The sequence below is a fragment of the Psittacula echo genome (genome assembly GCF_963264785.1).
Source record: "Psittacula echo genome assembly, chromosome: 1".
Lineage (NCBI taxonomy): Eukaryota > Metazoa > Chordata > Aves > Psittaciformes > Psittacidae > Psittacula > Psittacula echo.
In genome coordinates this window covers 123,044,849-123,062,775 of record NC_137735.1, presented here as the reverse complement: position 1 = coordinate 123,062,775, position 17,927 = coordinate 123,044,849, and the positions used below count along the sequence as shown (strand labels likewise).

The 17,927-nt window shown below is 39.9% G+C and overlaps 1 protein-coding gene across 2 annotated transcripts in view; it reads left to right on the top strand.

The window, feature by feature from the left end:
• Window positions 1–17,927, top strand: part of SYT1 (synaptotagmin 1) — a gene marked incomplete at both ends in the record, with an annotated part of 131,240 nt that overhangs the window by 21,773 nt on the left and 91,540 nt on the right. For both annotated transcript variants that reach the window (XM_080638924.1, XM_080638923.1), the window contains one exon: window positions 12,834–13,018. In XM_080638924.1, the coding sequence (XP_080495050.1) occupies window positions 12,834–13,018 (185 nt within the window). The remainder of the gene's footprint in view (window positions 1–12,833; window positions 13,019–17,927) is intronic.

The window sequence follows — 17,927 nt, the reverse complement described above, 5'->3', positions numbered from 1 at the left end:
ACATAAAGATGAAGGAAGCAAGAAACAATTTGCAGGTAGTATGTAGGAAATGTGGATTAAGAGATCAAATGCAGTCTGCATCTTTTTCAGACCTGAAAAGCTATATCCATACATCAACCATATAATTTTGATGTAGATTTCAACATACTAACATGAAATTCCAGACATGTGTCCGTAAGGGTTTTGGTTTTTGTTCCTTCAGCAAACTGACCACTTTTCCAATAACACAGCTTTCTTAGTCTTTTAGGGATAGCTTTTAATGCCTACTAGGAGCAGTTTTAACTTCTTCCAGACTGAACAAAAAGTAAGGAAAACTTCAGTGCATAGCAGTTGCACAGAACGTTTTGAAGAGAATTGTGACCTTACCTCAAGAATGAAATTTCAACTTTTATATTTATGGAGACCAGAGAAAAGTCTAGAAGTTCCTTGTGCTTACTTCTTAGAGAGCATAACTTAGAGAGCACAACCAAGTCTCTTGTCTTGCTTCTTAGAGAGCACAACTCTAGATTTGATTAGATGTATTAATGAGGTCAAATGATGCTCTTAGGCTGGTAGCTAATGTAAACCAAATCTATTTATCACTTTGGCAGTGGTTCCTGCAACAAAGTTAATGACCATTACAGCATTTACACTTAGCCAATCAGGAATGGTGCTTTTTGTGCAAAAAGGCAGTAGTTAGTAATCAATCATCATCATCCTCATCATAATAGTGTTGGTAAATGAGCTTCTGTAAAAAAAGAGCAACATGGCTATTAACCTTAACCATACCTTGAAAATAGATTTCTTCCTCCAAAGGTCACTACGGATAGGTGGTTGCAGCCTTGATAGATTCTTGCAGAATAAAGGAGGTTGAAATACTGGACAAGGGCACAACCCAGATTTAGATTCTTTGCTTCAGTCTTTTAAAAGAAAACTGGATGCTTAAAAAGATAAAGGTCAAAGCCTGCTATTTTTTTAAATAGCAGATGAAAATAACATTTTGTCCAAGGGACTAGAGTTGTACACAGTCAGTGAATGATCAAATAAATTTCTTTTTTCTGTATTAGCAGTGCAAATGTCTAGTAACATACAGATTCCACAAAACTGTATCTTTATAATATCTTTTGATACACATCATAGTGACAGCCATGTGCTGGTGGAACACAGCAGACACCTGCAAAAGCTGTTGTCCACATTCATGCTAGTGGTGCTTCCTTGGGAAGTTTGGCTTGGCAGGGAAGGAACACGGAGAGTTACGTTGTGTGGTGCTTGTTGAGGCAGAGGTGAGGTGTACAGTGTGAATGGGTTTCTCTTTCCATCCCAGCACTTGGATGAGGCTTGGGATAACTGAGCTGTTGATACGTACTCCCTTGAAATTTGCAAAGCTGATACCTGACCTGACAAGCAAATATCCTGACCTGGTACAAATACGCTGACAAGCACCTCTGAGTAATAGAAAGAAGACATGAAAATGCTTTAGTTTGAATGCCTGTGGCAAGCCTGGGACTATTCTGTCCTTCAGCACACACCCCTCAGGCACTCTGGCAGACTGCACGCTGCGGAACAGCTCGCCTGGCTTCTCTGGCCTGCCAGGCATGTGTCATATACCAGTGCAGCAGAGCCCATACCATTATGCCCCCAATCCCCCAAACCAGTGTCATGCGTATAATGTTCTCAAAACACCTGCAACATGGATATGGTTTACTGCCCTTTATTGAGCTGAGCATACCCCTGCACAACTGAATCAATACACAATTTGAGATCCCTTGGGAAAGTGCACACGTACAGCCACAATCAGCCTCGCTTAGTCCCAGCGAGGCAAGCAGAGTCACCCCGAGGTGAAGTAGCACAGTTGCGACTCCTGTACCCTGCTCTGCACTCTGCAGTTGACACATGGTATGAGCCCTTGCCTGAATACAGTGCACTCATCACGCATTGCTGGCCATGCACCACAGCAGGACCCACTCGCATCCAGATTTGAGAGGACACTGGACCAACAAAGTGTGTCTTATTGATGATCTCTGCGAACATGCAGTGGCTCCTGCTGGTTGTGCCTGCCAACAACTGCGCATAAGTATTATAGGGCCATTTTTGGTGTTACAAACACCCAAGAAACAAAGGTAACGGACCATGTGGAATATTTCCGTTGTGGCAACTAAAAATAGGGAATTTAATCTCCTGCTGAGGGTTCAGCATGAAAGTGCTCCCCATACAACCATTTATGCAGAAAATAGACAAGACTATGGCTTGAAAAATTATTGAAGATACCGAATTTTTATTTGGGGCATTCCTATTGAAAGCTGTCACTTGGAACATCAGGGTAAGTCACGGTTGAAATCTGTTTTTTCTGGGGCTAACTGCTATCACCTCAGTAATACAGCTCTAGACACTCTTTAGGATGGTCCTGGCCAAAGAGTCTTCTGGTTTTCTGTGCCCTTTGTTCCAAGGCCTGGTCATGGCTATAACCTTGGCCACTGGTGAGTTATTGAGGTGCCAGGCTGGTTGTCTGGGTTCTCTCAAAAAAGAAGATGTTCAGGATCCCAGGAGGGTCTTGGTGAGGTGATAGAAGGGGTATTTAGCAAGGAGCGTACACATTGCTAGGCAATGTGCTTGGACAGACTGGACCTGCTGGTGTACAAGCCTGGTGGATTGTTGTAGGATGATGGTTGGACAAGGGTTCAGCTCTTGTGAGGAGTCGGTTAGACCAAGATGGGCATGTACCCACCACACAGGCTTGGGACTTTGTGCTGTAAAGCCTCTCAGACAAAACTGTCTTTTTATTTCATCTGTGTGCAATGTCTAATCTAGTAAGGCGTTTCTTCTGAGTCGGTGCCTTTAGGCACTACCCACACACAAATAAGTGTCTATTAATAATGATAATATTTAATGAAAGAATCCTGTTCAAAGCTATCTCTGTACATTTAAAATAACAGATCAAGAAATGCAGATATTCAGTTGATTTCACTGATTATACACTGTTACCCAGCAAAAGAAATATGCAATTATAGATACGTTCCTGTCACAAAAAGAAATACAGCTTCTCATATGAGAAATTACTGCCCACATAATGCAGCTGGCCTAATATACAGTAAAAATTTGAAAACAAAGCTTTAATTCTAGCTGGAAGAAGGAGATTATTTTTGTTTTGCTCCTTGATTGTTTCCTAATTGATTTATCACTACTACAGCTATGCGGTTAATCTTGGTTTTAATCATTCTGGACATTGAAGATGCAAAAAAGTTCCCAAACCTATTAGAAATTATCCTTTCTCACTGCTTATCATACTGAAGTGCTGGGACCCAGAGCACCTCTGGTGTACATTTAGCTCTGGTGTCACACAGGACGTTCGACACCAGTGTTTACTGTGCTGGAGGGGTTCCTTCTGGATGTGACTTTGTGTTGCCTCTGAGCACTTGGAGCTACGGAACATACACGCACCCCAGGGTGGTACTTGAGGTGTTTCCTCTGGTGGGATCCGAGGTTGACGCTGCGCCCCTGGCTGCTGTCTGGTACACTTGCTTGCAACGTGCACATGTAATGCTCCAGCACTTAGCTCACTACACTTTCAGGGTGCATGCCGAGGACCTGTAGCTGACATGAACTTTGCTGCTGGCAAAGACACAGAAGGGACTTGTGGTCTTGGAAACATGCTCACAGCAAATGAAGCCCCAGTTGCTTCCTGTGCACTGTACCAGTCAGTAATGTAGACCAGTGCTCCCATGGTGTCTTCTATATGATGCTAACCAAAGTCATTTTATTCTGTATGTATTAATGTCTGCATCTCTGCAGTTCAGATATGATTACCTACCTCCTTTGTCAGACACTTTGTGATCTACTGATGAAATGTGCTGTACATGAGCCATTTTTATTTGAAACCTTCTAAATAAATATTAGATATCAGTAAGGAATAAAACTGGTTATTACTTTCAATGGGAAATTGGTGTATTACTCCAATGGTTGTTAATTATTTTAACGAGCCTTTAAACCCTAAGCCATCGTATAACAGAATCCTGTATTGTTTGTATATGTTGACAGACCACTGGCTTACAGGCAGATACAGTTTCTGTAGGTTCATCTTGTCAGAAATCACAAATCAGTTCCTTTTTAAAAAGAACTTTGCCCCTGCATAATATTTTATTTTAAAATGTGCCAAATAAGCTTTTCCTTCCTTGGCAGTGGAGGTTTTACGTAGTTCTGGAACTTAAAACATTCAACATATACTATGTATGTCTGATTCTGGTATGTAAGAAGTGTGTTTACTGTTTTGAAATACAACAACCCTGGCCCTCATATTTGCAGGACAAACCTTGAAAAGATGACACAAATAACATTTCCAAGTGTTCAAAAACTGAGAAGGAAGATAAAACAAAACCAGGGTTCATTGGATATAGTGAATGAGATCAGCTAAGAAAATCAAATATATATAGGCATGATTGTTTTTTTCCCATCAATTCCATTACTCTTTGTTTCTTAGTCTCTTGATTTCTGAGTCCTGGGATTGGTAAGACTGGAGTATTTTGTCGCTTTGAAATTCTAGTTCCAAGTCAAAGGGAGTGCATGACTTTTTTACTCATTTGATTCTTTTTTTTCCTTCAGACTGTCAATCCAAGTTTGAAATGCAGCATGCTGTATGTGTCACAGGAAAAGTGAAGTGTGTTTTAACCAAAAAATACAAGACAAAAGCAGTCATCTCAAGTCTCTACAGATTTGTTTGTCAGAGTTGAGTATTAACTCCATGGATTGTTTTGTCCCTTCTCAGGAAAGTACTTGGTCTCAGCTGGTGTTGGTACATACAGTATTTGGAAAGCCTTCAGCAAACCTGTCTGGCTTCCAGGTCTGGTTGGAGGCTCCAGCTTTCTTCATCTTCCCCAGCTGCTCAGTGTGCCCAGTGCTTTCTCTGGCAATTATTTAGAGCCTGAATTCATTTATTTAGTTTTCAAAGCTTTATGGCAGCAGATACATGAACCGATAGGAAACATCAGTCTAAAAATATTATCTACTTGATTTGAAAGCATCTTTCATCAAAGTCTTTCCTTTCCCTGCACTGTTTTCTGTAGAAAGTGACCGAGAGATTCTGACGGAAAGGGGAGGCTGCTTTATTTGTCACGCTTTCCAGAGCTGCTGTCCTTCACAAGGGACGTGCTGTGCAGCATGGAGCTGGGCTCGTGGCTCCTTCTCTGAGCCATTGCATAGAGTCATAGAATCATAGAATAGTTAGGGTTGGAAAGGACCTTAAGATCATCTAGTTCCAACCCCCCTGCCATGGGCAGGGACACCTCACATTAAATCATGTCACCCAAGGCTCTGTCCAACTTGGCCTTGAACACTGCCAGGGATGGAGCATTCGCCACTTTGGGCAGCCTGTTCCAGTGCCTCACTGCCCTCACAGTAAAGAACTTCCTCCTTCTATCTGACCTGAACTCCTGTTTCAGTTTGAACCTATTACCCCTTGTCCTATCACTACAGTCCCTGGTGAAGATACTGCATGCCAAGTAGGGGAGAAAATGGCTGTATTTGCTGAAGGAAGGGGGAGGCAGGAGCAAGGCAGGACAGATGGGGCTATGAGAGGGTGAGAGGAGAGCCAGCAGCCCCACAAAAGCATGGCACTGCTGGGAAAAGCAGCCAGATGCCAGAGACTACAGGAGGAGCTATGTGGCCACCACGGGGGCTGTGCAGTGGTGTTTGGGCTGAAAATGAGCCCTAGAGCAGCTGTGACCTGGGGCCTGACACAGCCAGCAGGTGGGAGGGGCCGGGAGGGTAAAAGAATGTCTCCTTCATAGGTTGACCACCCAGGAAGGAGAAAAAAGATGTATAGTTGCTAAGCATTTGTATTATATACCTCCCAAAGTATAAAGGTGGTGACCACACTGGGAACACAAGCCAGATCAGTTTCATGATCAATCCTTCTATTGTATTACAAGTCATTGCCACAAAATACAACGAGACAACAACCTTAGCCCAAGCCCCACACTTGAAAAACACCAACACAGCAAATACCGGCTCTAAGTAACCTACGGCATATTGAGACTGTGAGATCAAAAACAACAACTTTGAGAGCCAATAAATCAGCATTGTGACGAGTGACTATTAATCTAAAACACTGAATGCTTATCACAAATACGATTAGACACACTCCGGTCAGATCTGTCGTTATCTCAACCCTTCGTGGGTTCGTGCCCTACGTTGGGCGCCAAAAAGAACTGTCGTGGTTTAAGCCCCGGCTGTAAATTAGAACCACGCAGTCTACTTCGCCCCCCCACTCCCCAGAGGGATGGGGAGGAGAATCGAAAGAATGTAACTCCCACGGGTTGAGATAAGAACAGTCCAGTAACTCAGGTATAACACAAATCACTACTGCTGCCACCAATAATAATAATGATAAGAGAAATAACAAGGGAAGAGAATATGATACCGCTTGCCGGAAAAGAGCCCGACCGAAAAGAGGACGTGCCCTTCCGGGTAGCTCCCAGTTACATCCCCGGGCATGACGTGCTGTGGTATGGAATACCTCTTTGGCTAGTTTGGGTCAGGTGTCCTGTCCCCGCTTCCTCCCGGCCCCTCCTCCTCCCTGGCAGAGCATGAGACTCACAAAGTCCTTGGTCAGTCTAAACATCGGTGTTATCAGCTCTGTTCCGAGGCTGAAAGTCAAAAACACAGTGCTGCAACAGCTACTAAGAAGGAGAAAAACTGACTGCTACTGCTGAACCCAGGACACTGTGTTAACTCTCTTTTGCTCATATTCTATTTCATTTTGATTCAGGGGGAATGGACAGGTTAAAAGAAAAGATAATTTCATTTTAGTATTTATACAGATGAAACCAAACATTTGAGCTTGAAGGCCTTTACAATTTCCTTCCTTCAAGGAGACACCTCAGCAGCTTCGCTTCCTCACTTTGGCTGCCTCACCATCCCACCTCACCTGGAAACATCCCTGCCTTGCTTTCTCCCCCATGTGTCTCTAGAGACAAGGGGCAGAGGAGCTGATGAGACTGAGCAGTGAAGAGCTGGGGGAGGGAGGGAGTAAAATATGTTGTAAAGAAGGAGAGAGATACAGCAATGGAGTCAGAAATAGTTCTGTTCTGCAGAATAAAGATACGCTGTTGGGTAGATGTGTTTTACCATGACAGAGTACCTATCACATGCCCTGAAATGTGAATTAATACAATAGACATAAACAACCTGCAAATTCAAATAGGAGGTGTGGGTTTGCCTTCAGGTAAATATTTGTCATTTTATGTATTTTGACTTCCAGCTTTGCATGCACACAGTAGGCACATCAGATTCTCAAGCAGCCCAAGCACCTCAGCTATATTTGTAGCCATATCTAGTATTACTGCTAAATTCAATGTCAGTTTATTTGCAAAAGCTGGAATGTTCAGTCATACAGTGTTCGCATAATTTTGCATGATAATGTCTAACAAAGAAGCTATAGGCAGGAATATATTCAATGAGTGAAGCCATCTGATCAGTGCACTTTCACAGACTGTTTTGCATGTGGGGAACTTTCACTGTCAGAACACACATCTCAGCTCAGTTAAAGCTTCAGTAACTTCTGTAAACTATTCACAGAAATAGTCTTATGCAACTGCACATGCTCAAAATGTAGAGGAGGGAGGGAAATGTCAGCATGAAGAGCATTCATTAAAATACTTCATAATGGTTCCTTCTAGTGATGGGTCTAAAGTAGCATCATTAACTTGAACCACATTAAAAAAATCTGTGGTGAATGTAAGAAAGTGAATATAATATTTTTGAAACATACTATTAAAGCAAGAGATCATTTGTAACAGTGTTTGAGGAGAAAGTGTAGCAGTAAATGCCTGGAGGCTACTGTTTAAATCATCACTGTTTGTAAATATGTATTTGCTGGTTTTATCTTCCTCTTTTACAAGTAATTTTACCATGTATCAGCATTTCCTTTTCTTTGCATTGATCACCTTTATATTCCTTCTGCTGGGAATAATGGTATACATTACCTGGGTCCTTGCACTCAGTACATTTTCTTTTTCTTTAAGTAACTTCTAATGAAAGTCAAATTGATTCCCAGAATGTGGCCCCTGGGGAGTTTCTATACAAAAAGTCTGAATATGGCTATATATGGAGTTTGACTCCTGATAAGAAGCTGTAAGTGCAAAAGCTAAGATAAAAATATGGTTTAGTAAATAAAAAATGCTAGTGCTCTCATATTCAGGCTTCCAGAACTTCGGATTAATGCAATGCCCTTCACACACAATTATCTGTCAGTTGCTGCTTCCTGTTACACATCATGCCCTCTCCAAAACATAGATTATTAATATTTATCAATTCTGACATGCCGTAGGGCTTCTTTGCAGAATAGTATGGAAGTTGCCGTTGACTGATAGTCCTTTGCTGTCACAGTTTAAATGGGGCTGCCTAATTGTTTAATTGGGAGTTGTCAGTGGACAGCATTTTTGGCATGGAAGCTTTCACTTTTTAATTCATCGCCTCTTTTCAGTTCTTCCTTGACTTTCCCTCTCTTTGGGTTCTAAGTTAATAAAGTTTCCTCTTACATTGCACACAGAAAAGGAAGAAAATTATTAGCATTAAGGATTTTATTCTCTTACAGACTGTAGCACTTTGATGCTGTTACATGTTTTGTGGCTTCCCTCTTACTGTCTTTCCTCTGGAGTCAGATGTCCTCTAAGGCACTTGATAATTTTAGATCATCTAACGGGAATGTCAGTTTTAGACCCAAGGCCTGTGCTACTCCAAGCATTTTGTGTAGGGCCAAGTAAGGATATCTTTATATAAAGTCGTCATTTGTAGCTCTTACATTGAGTAACTCAGTAATACATCCTTTCCTTTGAATCTAGCATATTCAGTGGAACAATACTTACTGACAGATTGAGACACAAGCTATATTTAGTGCAGTGCAGTAGAAGCAAGTCAGTGGAGTGAAGCGGTTGGTCCTTGAAGACCCAGCCCCACCCTGCAAACTTTGTGGGGGTAATTCTTTGGTTTAAGTTTGCTCCCATGGGCCAATCACCTTTTGTAGAGCTCTGGGAGCGTATATTCCCATTCAGTCCATTGTGCCCTCCCAGGTCACTGCATTACATGAGTCTAAGCATGGTGTACGGGCATGGTCTGGAGATATGCCTCATAAATGCACTCCTAAGCCTGAACTTATAATGTAAGTAAGTGCATTGCAGCTGCTGTATTTGTGATGCTACAAATGCATCAAATGACCTGCAGTATGCACATGACCCTGGCTGGCATTAGTAGAAGGAAGCAACAGAGAGGGATGAGAAAGCTCACAACTCCTTAGCTGCCGCCATGTCTGACTGATGTTCAGCATGAGTGAAGGATGCAAAACAGGTACCCAAAATGCTTCGATTATCAACACAATCCTAGAGCTTGCTTTTTTCAGGACCCTGCTATTGCTTAGAAGTAAGCCATATGTTTAATTTTCTGTATATCCTCCTTCTACAGATAGGCTTCATTCCTGCATTTCTGAGTAAGTGCTAGAGCCTACCCTGTTTGGATTAGATCAATAAGACTAATTCAAGACCTTATTTATTAACTGTTCTACTCAGCAGATCCCCTCATATAGATTTGTCTTTAAGAGCCTTGTAGAATCACTGAATCACATAGCAATTCATGAGAGCTTCTTTAAAATAAGTATTCTGTATTTGCCCACAGCAGCAGAACAAAGAAAATAGCACTGAAATACCAGACAATTTGCACACATATTAATTATCCTTAAACCAATAGCTTTTCCTTGATCACATAGGTGAGTATTGCTTGTTTCAAAGCACCCCCTTGTGCAAGCACTGGGTAAGACAAGTTGTGCAAGAAACTTCTGGCTGGCTGTCACCTTGGTCACTTGGTCAGGATCTGCTGCTGGGATCTCCCACGCTGCTTCATTTACCACAGAGGTCTTTCATTCAGTGGTTCATGTCAAAGACCTCCTGAGGTTTCAAACTGCACTACTGAACCTAATGAAACTGTTTTAATATAGATGGAGGTAGTCTTCAAACTGTAGATTCCCTTTGTTGTGCACTTAAACACTGGAAAAATGAAATTCTCTGAAAATCTTGCAGAAGTGTGGGTAGAGTCCAACTGGAATTAACTAATGTGGATCTTCAAAGTGAGTCACTGTGCAGAACCAAGAAAGAGCATATACTATTGGTAAAGTTTTTAATAGATATTCACAGTTGCTTAAAGGCTGAAAAATTACAGGCTGTAGATGTGAGTCTTCTGAAGTGACTAGTGACTTCAGTCATTTCATTCTGGCCTGTCCACCTTGAGATGACTTTACAGAAAACAAGTTTTAAAAACTTACCTGTTTCTGGAATTCAAGCTCCTCTGGCAGCAGCATGAACGGGGAAGCACAGATATGAAAACTCTCCAAGTCTTTAGTAATTTTGGAAAATCCTGTCTGTATTATGTAAAATTAATAACATTTCAAATTATATAAGTAATGTTTTTGAAAGGAAACAAACACTGCTTCAAAGCCAGTGATAACTGTATGTTTCACTTGTCTTCAGTCTAACAATTACATCCACTGATTGCAATCTGCCAAAGCAGTGTTCGTTGAGCCATCCCCTTGATAGAAACAGTGTGCTTTTATTGGGGAAAAAAATCCATCCTTTTTTTCTTTTTCAGACTTATGTGTTTAATTTGACTTGGAAAAGTCCAGATTTTGGGTTACCCCATTTTTTTTCCTAAATTGCTTATGCTTTGTTTAATAAAAAGGGAAGTATATTTGTTCTGAAGAGATAAATAAGGAATTCTGCATAATTCTTGGTGTCTCAGATATTAATTTGATAATCATTTAATTGCATCACAAGAGCTATTGGTTGAAATTAAATTACGAACAGATGAGAGTAGACAATGCATTATAAAGAAGAAGCTGAGGTATCTGCAAGTGTTTCAAATGCTTCCCAAGGCATCCTACATTGTTCATGCTCCAGAAAACCAAGGCAGCAGTGCCAGAATACTGCTTCCCACCACAGTTTCAGCAAAAAGGCACCTAACTTCACTGCCTACACAGGCTTTTCACACATAGGGTGCATATGTATATATCCTATTAAACACCCACATTCCCAGTCTCCTCAATTCCTTGTTTCTCCGAATTTACCTGCATTTGGTGTGTCCCTCCTCTCTTTCCTCCCACAGTGCTATCCTGCTGGCAGAATCCCTTTTCATATTCTTGCTGTTCCCCTTATTTGCTGGCATCATGCTTCAAGCACTGCTGGCAAGGCAGCAAACTGAATAGCTGATAAATTTGGGCAGCAGCATTCATTTCTTATCAACATAACTCCTGTTCAGATATGAAGTATAGTGTTACTTGTAGGAGAGTCAGTTGTGCTACAAAGTGTTACCACGTCAGCTTTGAAGACAAAATGAAATCGTTAATGCATGAAATAGGGATTTTAAGTTGTGATAACTGAAGATCTAATGCAACTTTAACTGCAGAGTTACTGCTGATGACTCCATAAAATACAGCCCATAAACAGCTGTTAATCTGTTCTCTGTTTATCTTTTAAAATTCATTTGTTTAGTAATCAGTTCTCATTTGTTCTACATATGGTACAGCTTCCCTTTTACAGCAGCTGCACTTAATGAACATTTGGAAGAACAAAAGTATTACAAAAATTATTGTTTAAATATTCTCCTGCATAATTTTTGTATCTGTCACCAAGGACATTTGAATAAAAGATAGAAAAAATGGTCATTAATTCTAGAGTAAGGAATTCTAGAGTAGGTGCTTTTCCTGAACTGGTATTTTGTAGTGTAAGTTCCTGTGACCATGGTTCACACTCAGTTTATCTCCTTTTTGCAATTAATTTTCTCTGTTTATTCCCTTCTGTGATTCACTGATGTCAACATGTCAAATTTGATTCACTCTTTGGTTTCTCTCTGTATCATATTAGAGACCTTCAGGTAATGCAGTGAGAGCATCTTGCAGACCTGATAGACGAGTGCATCTGGAGATTTTTAGAAAATGTTTACAAGGTCTGAAGGTTTGTCAGGTGTTCTGGTTAAATGTGGGGATCAGTGGTCATTAAAGCCAGTTTGTATAAAGATAATTCCCTTATGGAGTACTTGTGTATAACTGTTGTAATCCCTTTTGCTTCCAAAAATTCTGATCTTTAACAAGACCATTTTGTCATAGCAAGTGTTCTCTGTTACTTATTCATGCTTCAGCCATGCCCAGCATCCTGGATTGAATAAATATACGGAACATATGCTTTTCTTTATAGGAAAGTATAGCTGAGACTATAGCTATTGTACTGTAACTTTGCTAGTGTTAGGGCACGATGATGAATAGGACAGATGCCCTTGGATTGGACAGTCCTTTGTCCTTGGTCAGTCTTTACTGGTGACTTTGACCTGCATCTGTTGTGAGGAGTCTGCAAGTCTCTCAGGTACAGCAGTGGGCAGAGGAGAAGGGCTGGTCATTAAAACTGACTGCTTGGATCAGATGCTGTTCTAGAAAAAGGGAAATTTAAGTCAGTTCCACCCAATTCAGCCACAGTGGCAGGTAGGTTGGCGAGATGGTTAAAGAAAGAAGCAAGTAATTGGCTAAATGTGCTGAGCATTTTACAGATTTGCAGTGTCCAAAATTGTTTTCAGATGGTTGATTAATCAAAATAGCTGCAAGTGAATTTGATACGTGTCACTAGGCATGTAAATAGATAGATGTGTTAAATGGGCATTGTGTGTGCAAATGCTCAGCTGGGAGAATGGTGAGAGGATATTTTAGAAAGGAATTTCTGCAAGGCACTCTCATTGAAAAAGGCCTGTGAGAGAAATGTGCTTGTTTCTAAATCTAACCCTACTAACAGTTTACTACCTTCTTTTTGTGTGTGTTTCTCTTTCTCTTCTAGTGCCGCCTTGGGCCTTAATAGCCATAGCCATAGTTGCAGTCCTATTAATCCTTACCTGCTGCTTTTGTCTCTGTAAGAAATGCTTGTTCAAAAAGAAGAACAAGAAGAAGGGAAAGGAGAAGGGAGGAAAGAATGCTATTAACATGAAAGATGTTAAAGATTTAGGGAAAACCATGAAAGACCAGGTAAAGTACCTCTGCTTTTCTTGAACTCTTTGAGTTACATTTAAAGGTTTCTGTTTGCTGTGTGTAGAAAGTTCTTCATGATGCCTCAGTAGTGGCTCTGTGAAGAGAGGGCTGATTGGCAGCATCTTCTCAATCTTGTGGTATCACAAAAGATGAATCTGGATGTGGTATCACTGATAAAACAATCAGCCAGTTTCCCTGCTCGGCAAAAAAAAAAATGAGCAGGCATATAATGACTCATCTGGAAGGGGCAAATTTATTGAGAGTATCTTAGTTGTCCCAAAAGTGACAGTTTTCACTGTCCTTTTTCAAGAACTTGACCAGGGCCTAGTGCAATGTTTGTATATCTTTCTAGCAGTATTTCTGAGCTTACATGATAAACAAAAATAGTTGTGAACTCTAAATCTCTCTTTACACAAAAGCAGAAGTTCTTCAGAGAAAGAAACAACAGTATAGAAGAAAAAATAAGAAGTGTAGAAACAAAGGAAAACAACCAAAAAGGAAGAGCACAGGGGTATTCAACACAATGATGTTGGGAGAATTCATTTTGTACTAGAGAGGAGGAGATTAAAGATACTAGTAGCTGTAGGTCAACTGAGTAACTTGGAGGAAAAGATTAGCATAATGCCCTTTGAGCAGCATCATTTTCATAAAGGCAGAAAACCTTGTCCTTCAGATCTGCTTCATTCAAGAGAATGAAGGTTGCAGGACCTGATTTTCAGGGCCATAGACTTGACTAGTATGTTCCTGAAAGAAAATAAAGCTTTTTTAGCCGGATTTTAGTATTGTTCTTCCTGGAGCAAGCTGGTGGGAATAAGCAGGAGTATAGCGAGATAAATGTGAAGTATCTATGTATCCTCACTGCATTTCCAGATTTCTTAAGATAAGAAGAGAAAGGGCTATGTTTTTCAAACCAAAAGTGCTGAAGAAATTTAGGGGATTGCTTTGCAAAACCTCTTCAGTAGGAGCCAGTAACTGTCAAGATATTGCATGGTCAGGTCTGTGCTCCCAAGACCCCTGATGAGGTTGCGCCTGAGCAGTCCAGGAGTGCTTGTCCAGCCACAGAGAAAGGATAAAGGCATGATCAGGAATAAGCAGTTCCTTCCACAAGTTGAGATCTAGTGCAGAAGAAGGCTGGGCTGAAGGCAGGTTGATTAGAAGTACAAACCAAAGCTGGGAACCCAAGGAGTAAGGCCAGCTGATCGAGATTCAAGAAGAGAAACCTAGAGCACAAGAGTTAAGAGGCCCATGGAGTAGTCCAGAACAAGTGGTGAGATGCCACTGTACAGTGATGGAGCAGCCACCAGTCTGGTTCATCAGCCCTGAAACAGGTTAGCATGCTTCTCCAGGCACATAAGATGTGATAGGGGAAGAGCAAAATCAGGAGCATGAATGAGGAAGCCTTAAAAGTCTGATGACTAGCTGCAGCTGGGCCTTATGAATGGAGTCTGAAAGGAGCTCAGATAAGAGGTGGAAATTAATGGGTAAGCTTCAAAGGTACAGAGCCATTAGAGCTATTTCCAATTTCCATTATCAGATAAGAGGCAAAGTTTTGTTGTTCTTGCTCAGTAGAGAGTGTGAAAAGAAAATAACTGAAGATGCAGTTGTTTTGTTCCTGTTCATGCTACTGAATTGCAGTAGCCACTACTAAAATGTCAATTCATTAGACAATTGTTAACTTTTCTAGTCTATACACTACACTGATAAAGTAAACCTTGGCAAAATTCATTACTTTCAAGGTATATATCAACATTTTATAGAGACCGCTGTACATACTGTCATGTGAGTGATGAAGGAAAGAGTGAGGATTGATCTGACACAGTCGGTTTTGGTTCTCAGACCATAAGTACACATGGCATGCTTACAGCTATTTCCCCCTCAGCAATGCATGGAAAATCAGATCATCATTTGTTGGGTTGCCCTGGGCTACTCTTAGCCAACTCCTCCCACTGAACCAAGAATAATTTGGAAGAACTGTTTATGTTCATGGAAAGATTATGGAGAGATGTTTTTTTACATTCTACCAATGATAACAAACCTAATACTTTGTTATAGAGCAAATAATGTGCAATTTGGTGATCGATATTTATGTGGAATTTGTTCCATATCATGAAGGCTGTTGTTGTATTTACAATATATTATTGTTTTTAATTATATTCATTAGGGCATGGATAAATGACCATGGGAAATATTCTTGGAAATTAAGTATTTAAAATGCAGAATTACATTATGTAATTAGTATTGAGTTTAATTTCTACCTTTTTCATGGGAAAATTTGATAAAAACAGGAATCATGTGTCTCTTGCCTGCAAGAAGCTCCATCTTTGAAATACTGCACATATAGATATTTTAATATAATTCCATTCAAAATATTCTGTATAGATTTTTAAACATACTTTTGCCCAGATAGTTTGGATTTAACTATTATGTTTTGTTTTACACAGTTAAACCTAAGGAGGGTAGATTCTCAGTTGATGTTAATGTCAGACCTTTGATAAGTGAATCACCAACTCTACCGCCAAGCTTCCTCTTCACTGTCTGGGATTTCAAAACCAGGCTACTTAAACTGGCTCCTTAAATTCATACACAGGAGTCTGATAGCGTACAGATTTAAAGTCCTTGGCATTCAGTAACTTTTACCAACTCCATTACTAATTTGTGAAATTCTACCTGTCTTTTTTTTTTTTTTTTTTTTCCTGTATGACTGCTTATTCTAACAGTTAAATCTGGAATTATCAGTGCAAATTTTAATATACCTCACTGAACTCAATGTAATGCTAAATGTAGAATATTTCAGTTAAGTGAATTGAACCACTTTAGAAGTTCTGGCATAAAATAGAAAGGGGAATAACAAGAATGCCTTTTTGCTCTTTAAAGAGGTAAATTTTAAAGTTATAAAAAAAAATGTAATGGAAGACCAAGATGTCTATCTAATGCCATTGTAAAGGGCAACATAATGTAACAAAGATCTAAAATATTATCAAAACTCCCAAAAGGTTAGTTCAGTCATTGTTAGGCCTGAACCTGCAAGTGCTAATTATCTTCTGCCTTCGTCTGAGAGTGTATAATAGGTGATAGGCACTAGGCATCTTACAAGGCACACAAAACTTAAAAAGGAATAGCATTTGGTAAATTGATAGGATCAGCTTCTGGAAATGTAATTTCCATCTTAGTCTGGTTTTGTTTGTTAAAGAGAACTTATGACCTACATGTATTAATGCTGACATAGACATCCATGCCAGATCATTATAGATCCATATAACTTGACACAGTTAAAGATCCTTTTGACATAGAGATTCAGTTCAACAGTCATACGTGATAACTGGATATTACAGAAAATGGAATAAAATTTTGTTCTCCATTAGAATATTTGTGTTTCAACATGTCCACTTTCCTGAATACAACTTCAAATGAGAAACTGTTTATGAAATAATACAGATGATGAGCAAATGCAGTTGAGGCAAAGTGGGAGATGAGTTGAAAATAAGATTAGGTTTTCAGTCTTGAAACCCATTTCTATTGCAGGCAATGCTTACTTTTTCAGGTAGAGTATACAACTCCAAGGGCCACTGGGAGGATTAGATTCCTTCTAGGCGAGGCAAATTGTTAATTAATGCATTATTGTAAAAAGGTCATTTCTCCATGGTTTTTACTAATGTTTGTGTGTGGATGTTTTAATTTTTATTTCTTCCTTCTATGTCCTCCTTGTCTATGTTGTGTCTCATGACTGTTCTGGATTGTCACTTGCGGTAGGTTTATTTTGCTATTTGGACACAACTAGTCTAAAGCTCTGATACATATAGTCTTCTGACAGCTCTGGCTCCTTAGTTGAGATTTATATGTAGTAGCTTTGATACACACATCAGGAGGCTGAACTAAATTGATTTGGGTTTTTTTTGGTTGGGTATGTATTTGTGGGGAGGCTAGAGGAAGGCAGAAGAAAACAAGTTGTCATTCTTTCTGTAGTTAAAGTATCAAACTGTACTAGAAAGCTTAAGTTTAAAATTGATAGGCACATAAAAATAACTTGCTCATTTTATTTCACTTTTGTATAAATGTCACCCTATCAAAAGTAGAGGAAAGCAGTTGGTATTTTTAATGTCTTCGTTTCTGAGTGTTGCTAAAATGATTGATACCTCATGAAACTTGCTGTGGGCTCTTGCATCAGTACAGTGCCCATGCTTTAAGTTCTTAGTGCTCCACACCAAACTCTTTTAAGTGGTCTTACTCCAGATTTCTGTTGGTGCAACTGAATGACAACTAGCACCAGTGTTTTTATGAGATCTTCCCATCACAGTTTTCATCTTTATAGCTTGCCAGTCTCTGCTAATGCCTCTGTTGGGCTCCCACTGCGTTTTTCTTTGGAAACAAAAAAGTCCCCAAACAGCCAGCTCCAGAGACGCTATAATAACTGCTGATTTATTGGGTCTGAATTTCAGGCATTGGTAGAGCAAAATTCTTGCTTAAGGTCAGCCTGTGGGCTGAGGAAAGGAAAAGAATAGACATGACTATTTCAGTCATGAACAATGGCATTGGAAACTTACTAAAATTTAGCCGTGTTGCTTTGGAAAATAATTGTTGTGGTGATCTGAACATTTTATTAGGTAACAAAGCATCTGTGGAGGAGAATTTTCAGTGCAGTCCTTTCTCATTGCATCATGCTAACATACTAGTGAAAGATTTTTGGCTTACAGTGAATGTGTCTATTAGATGAAATAGGAAATCTGAGATCAGGTACTACACCCTGGAATGAGGAGTATATTCCTGGTTCTGCCACTAACTTCAGTCAGCCACCTGACTTCTCTGAATGTTTGGTTTTCTTTTATATAGGCTTTCCTTTTACATCAGGGTTATGTGCTAACTTCATCAGAATATTCTGATTAATGCTCATCTGTTAATAGCTGAACTA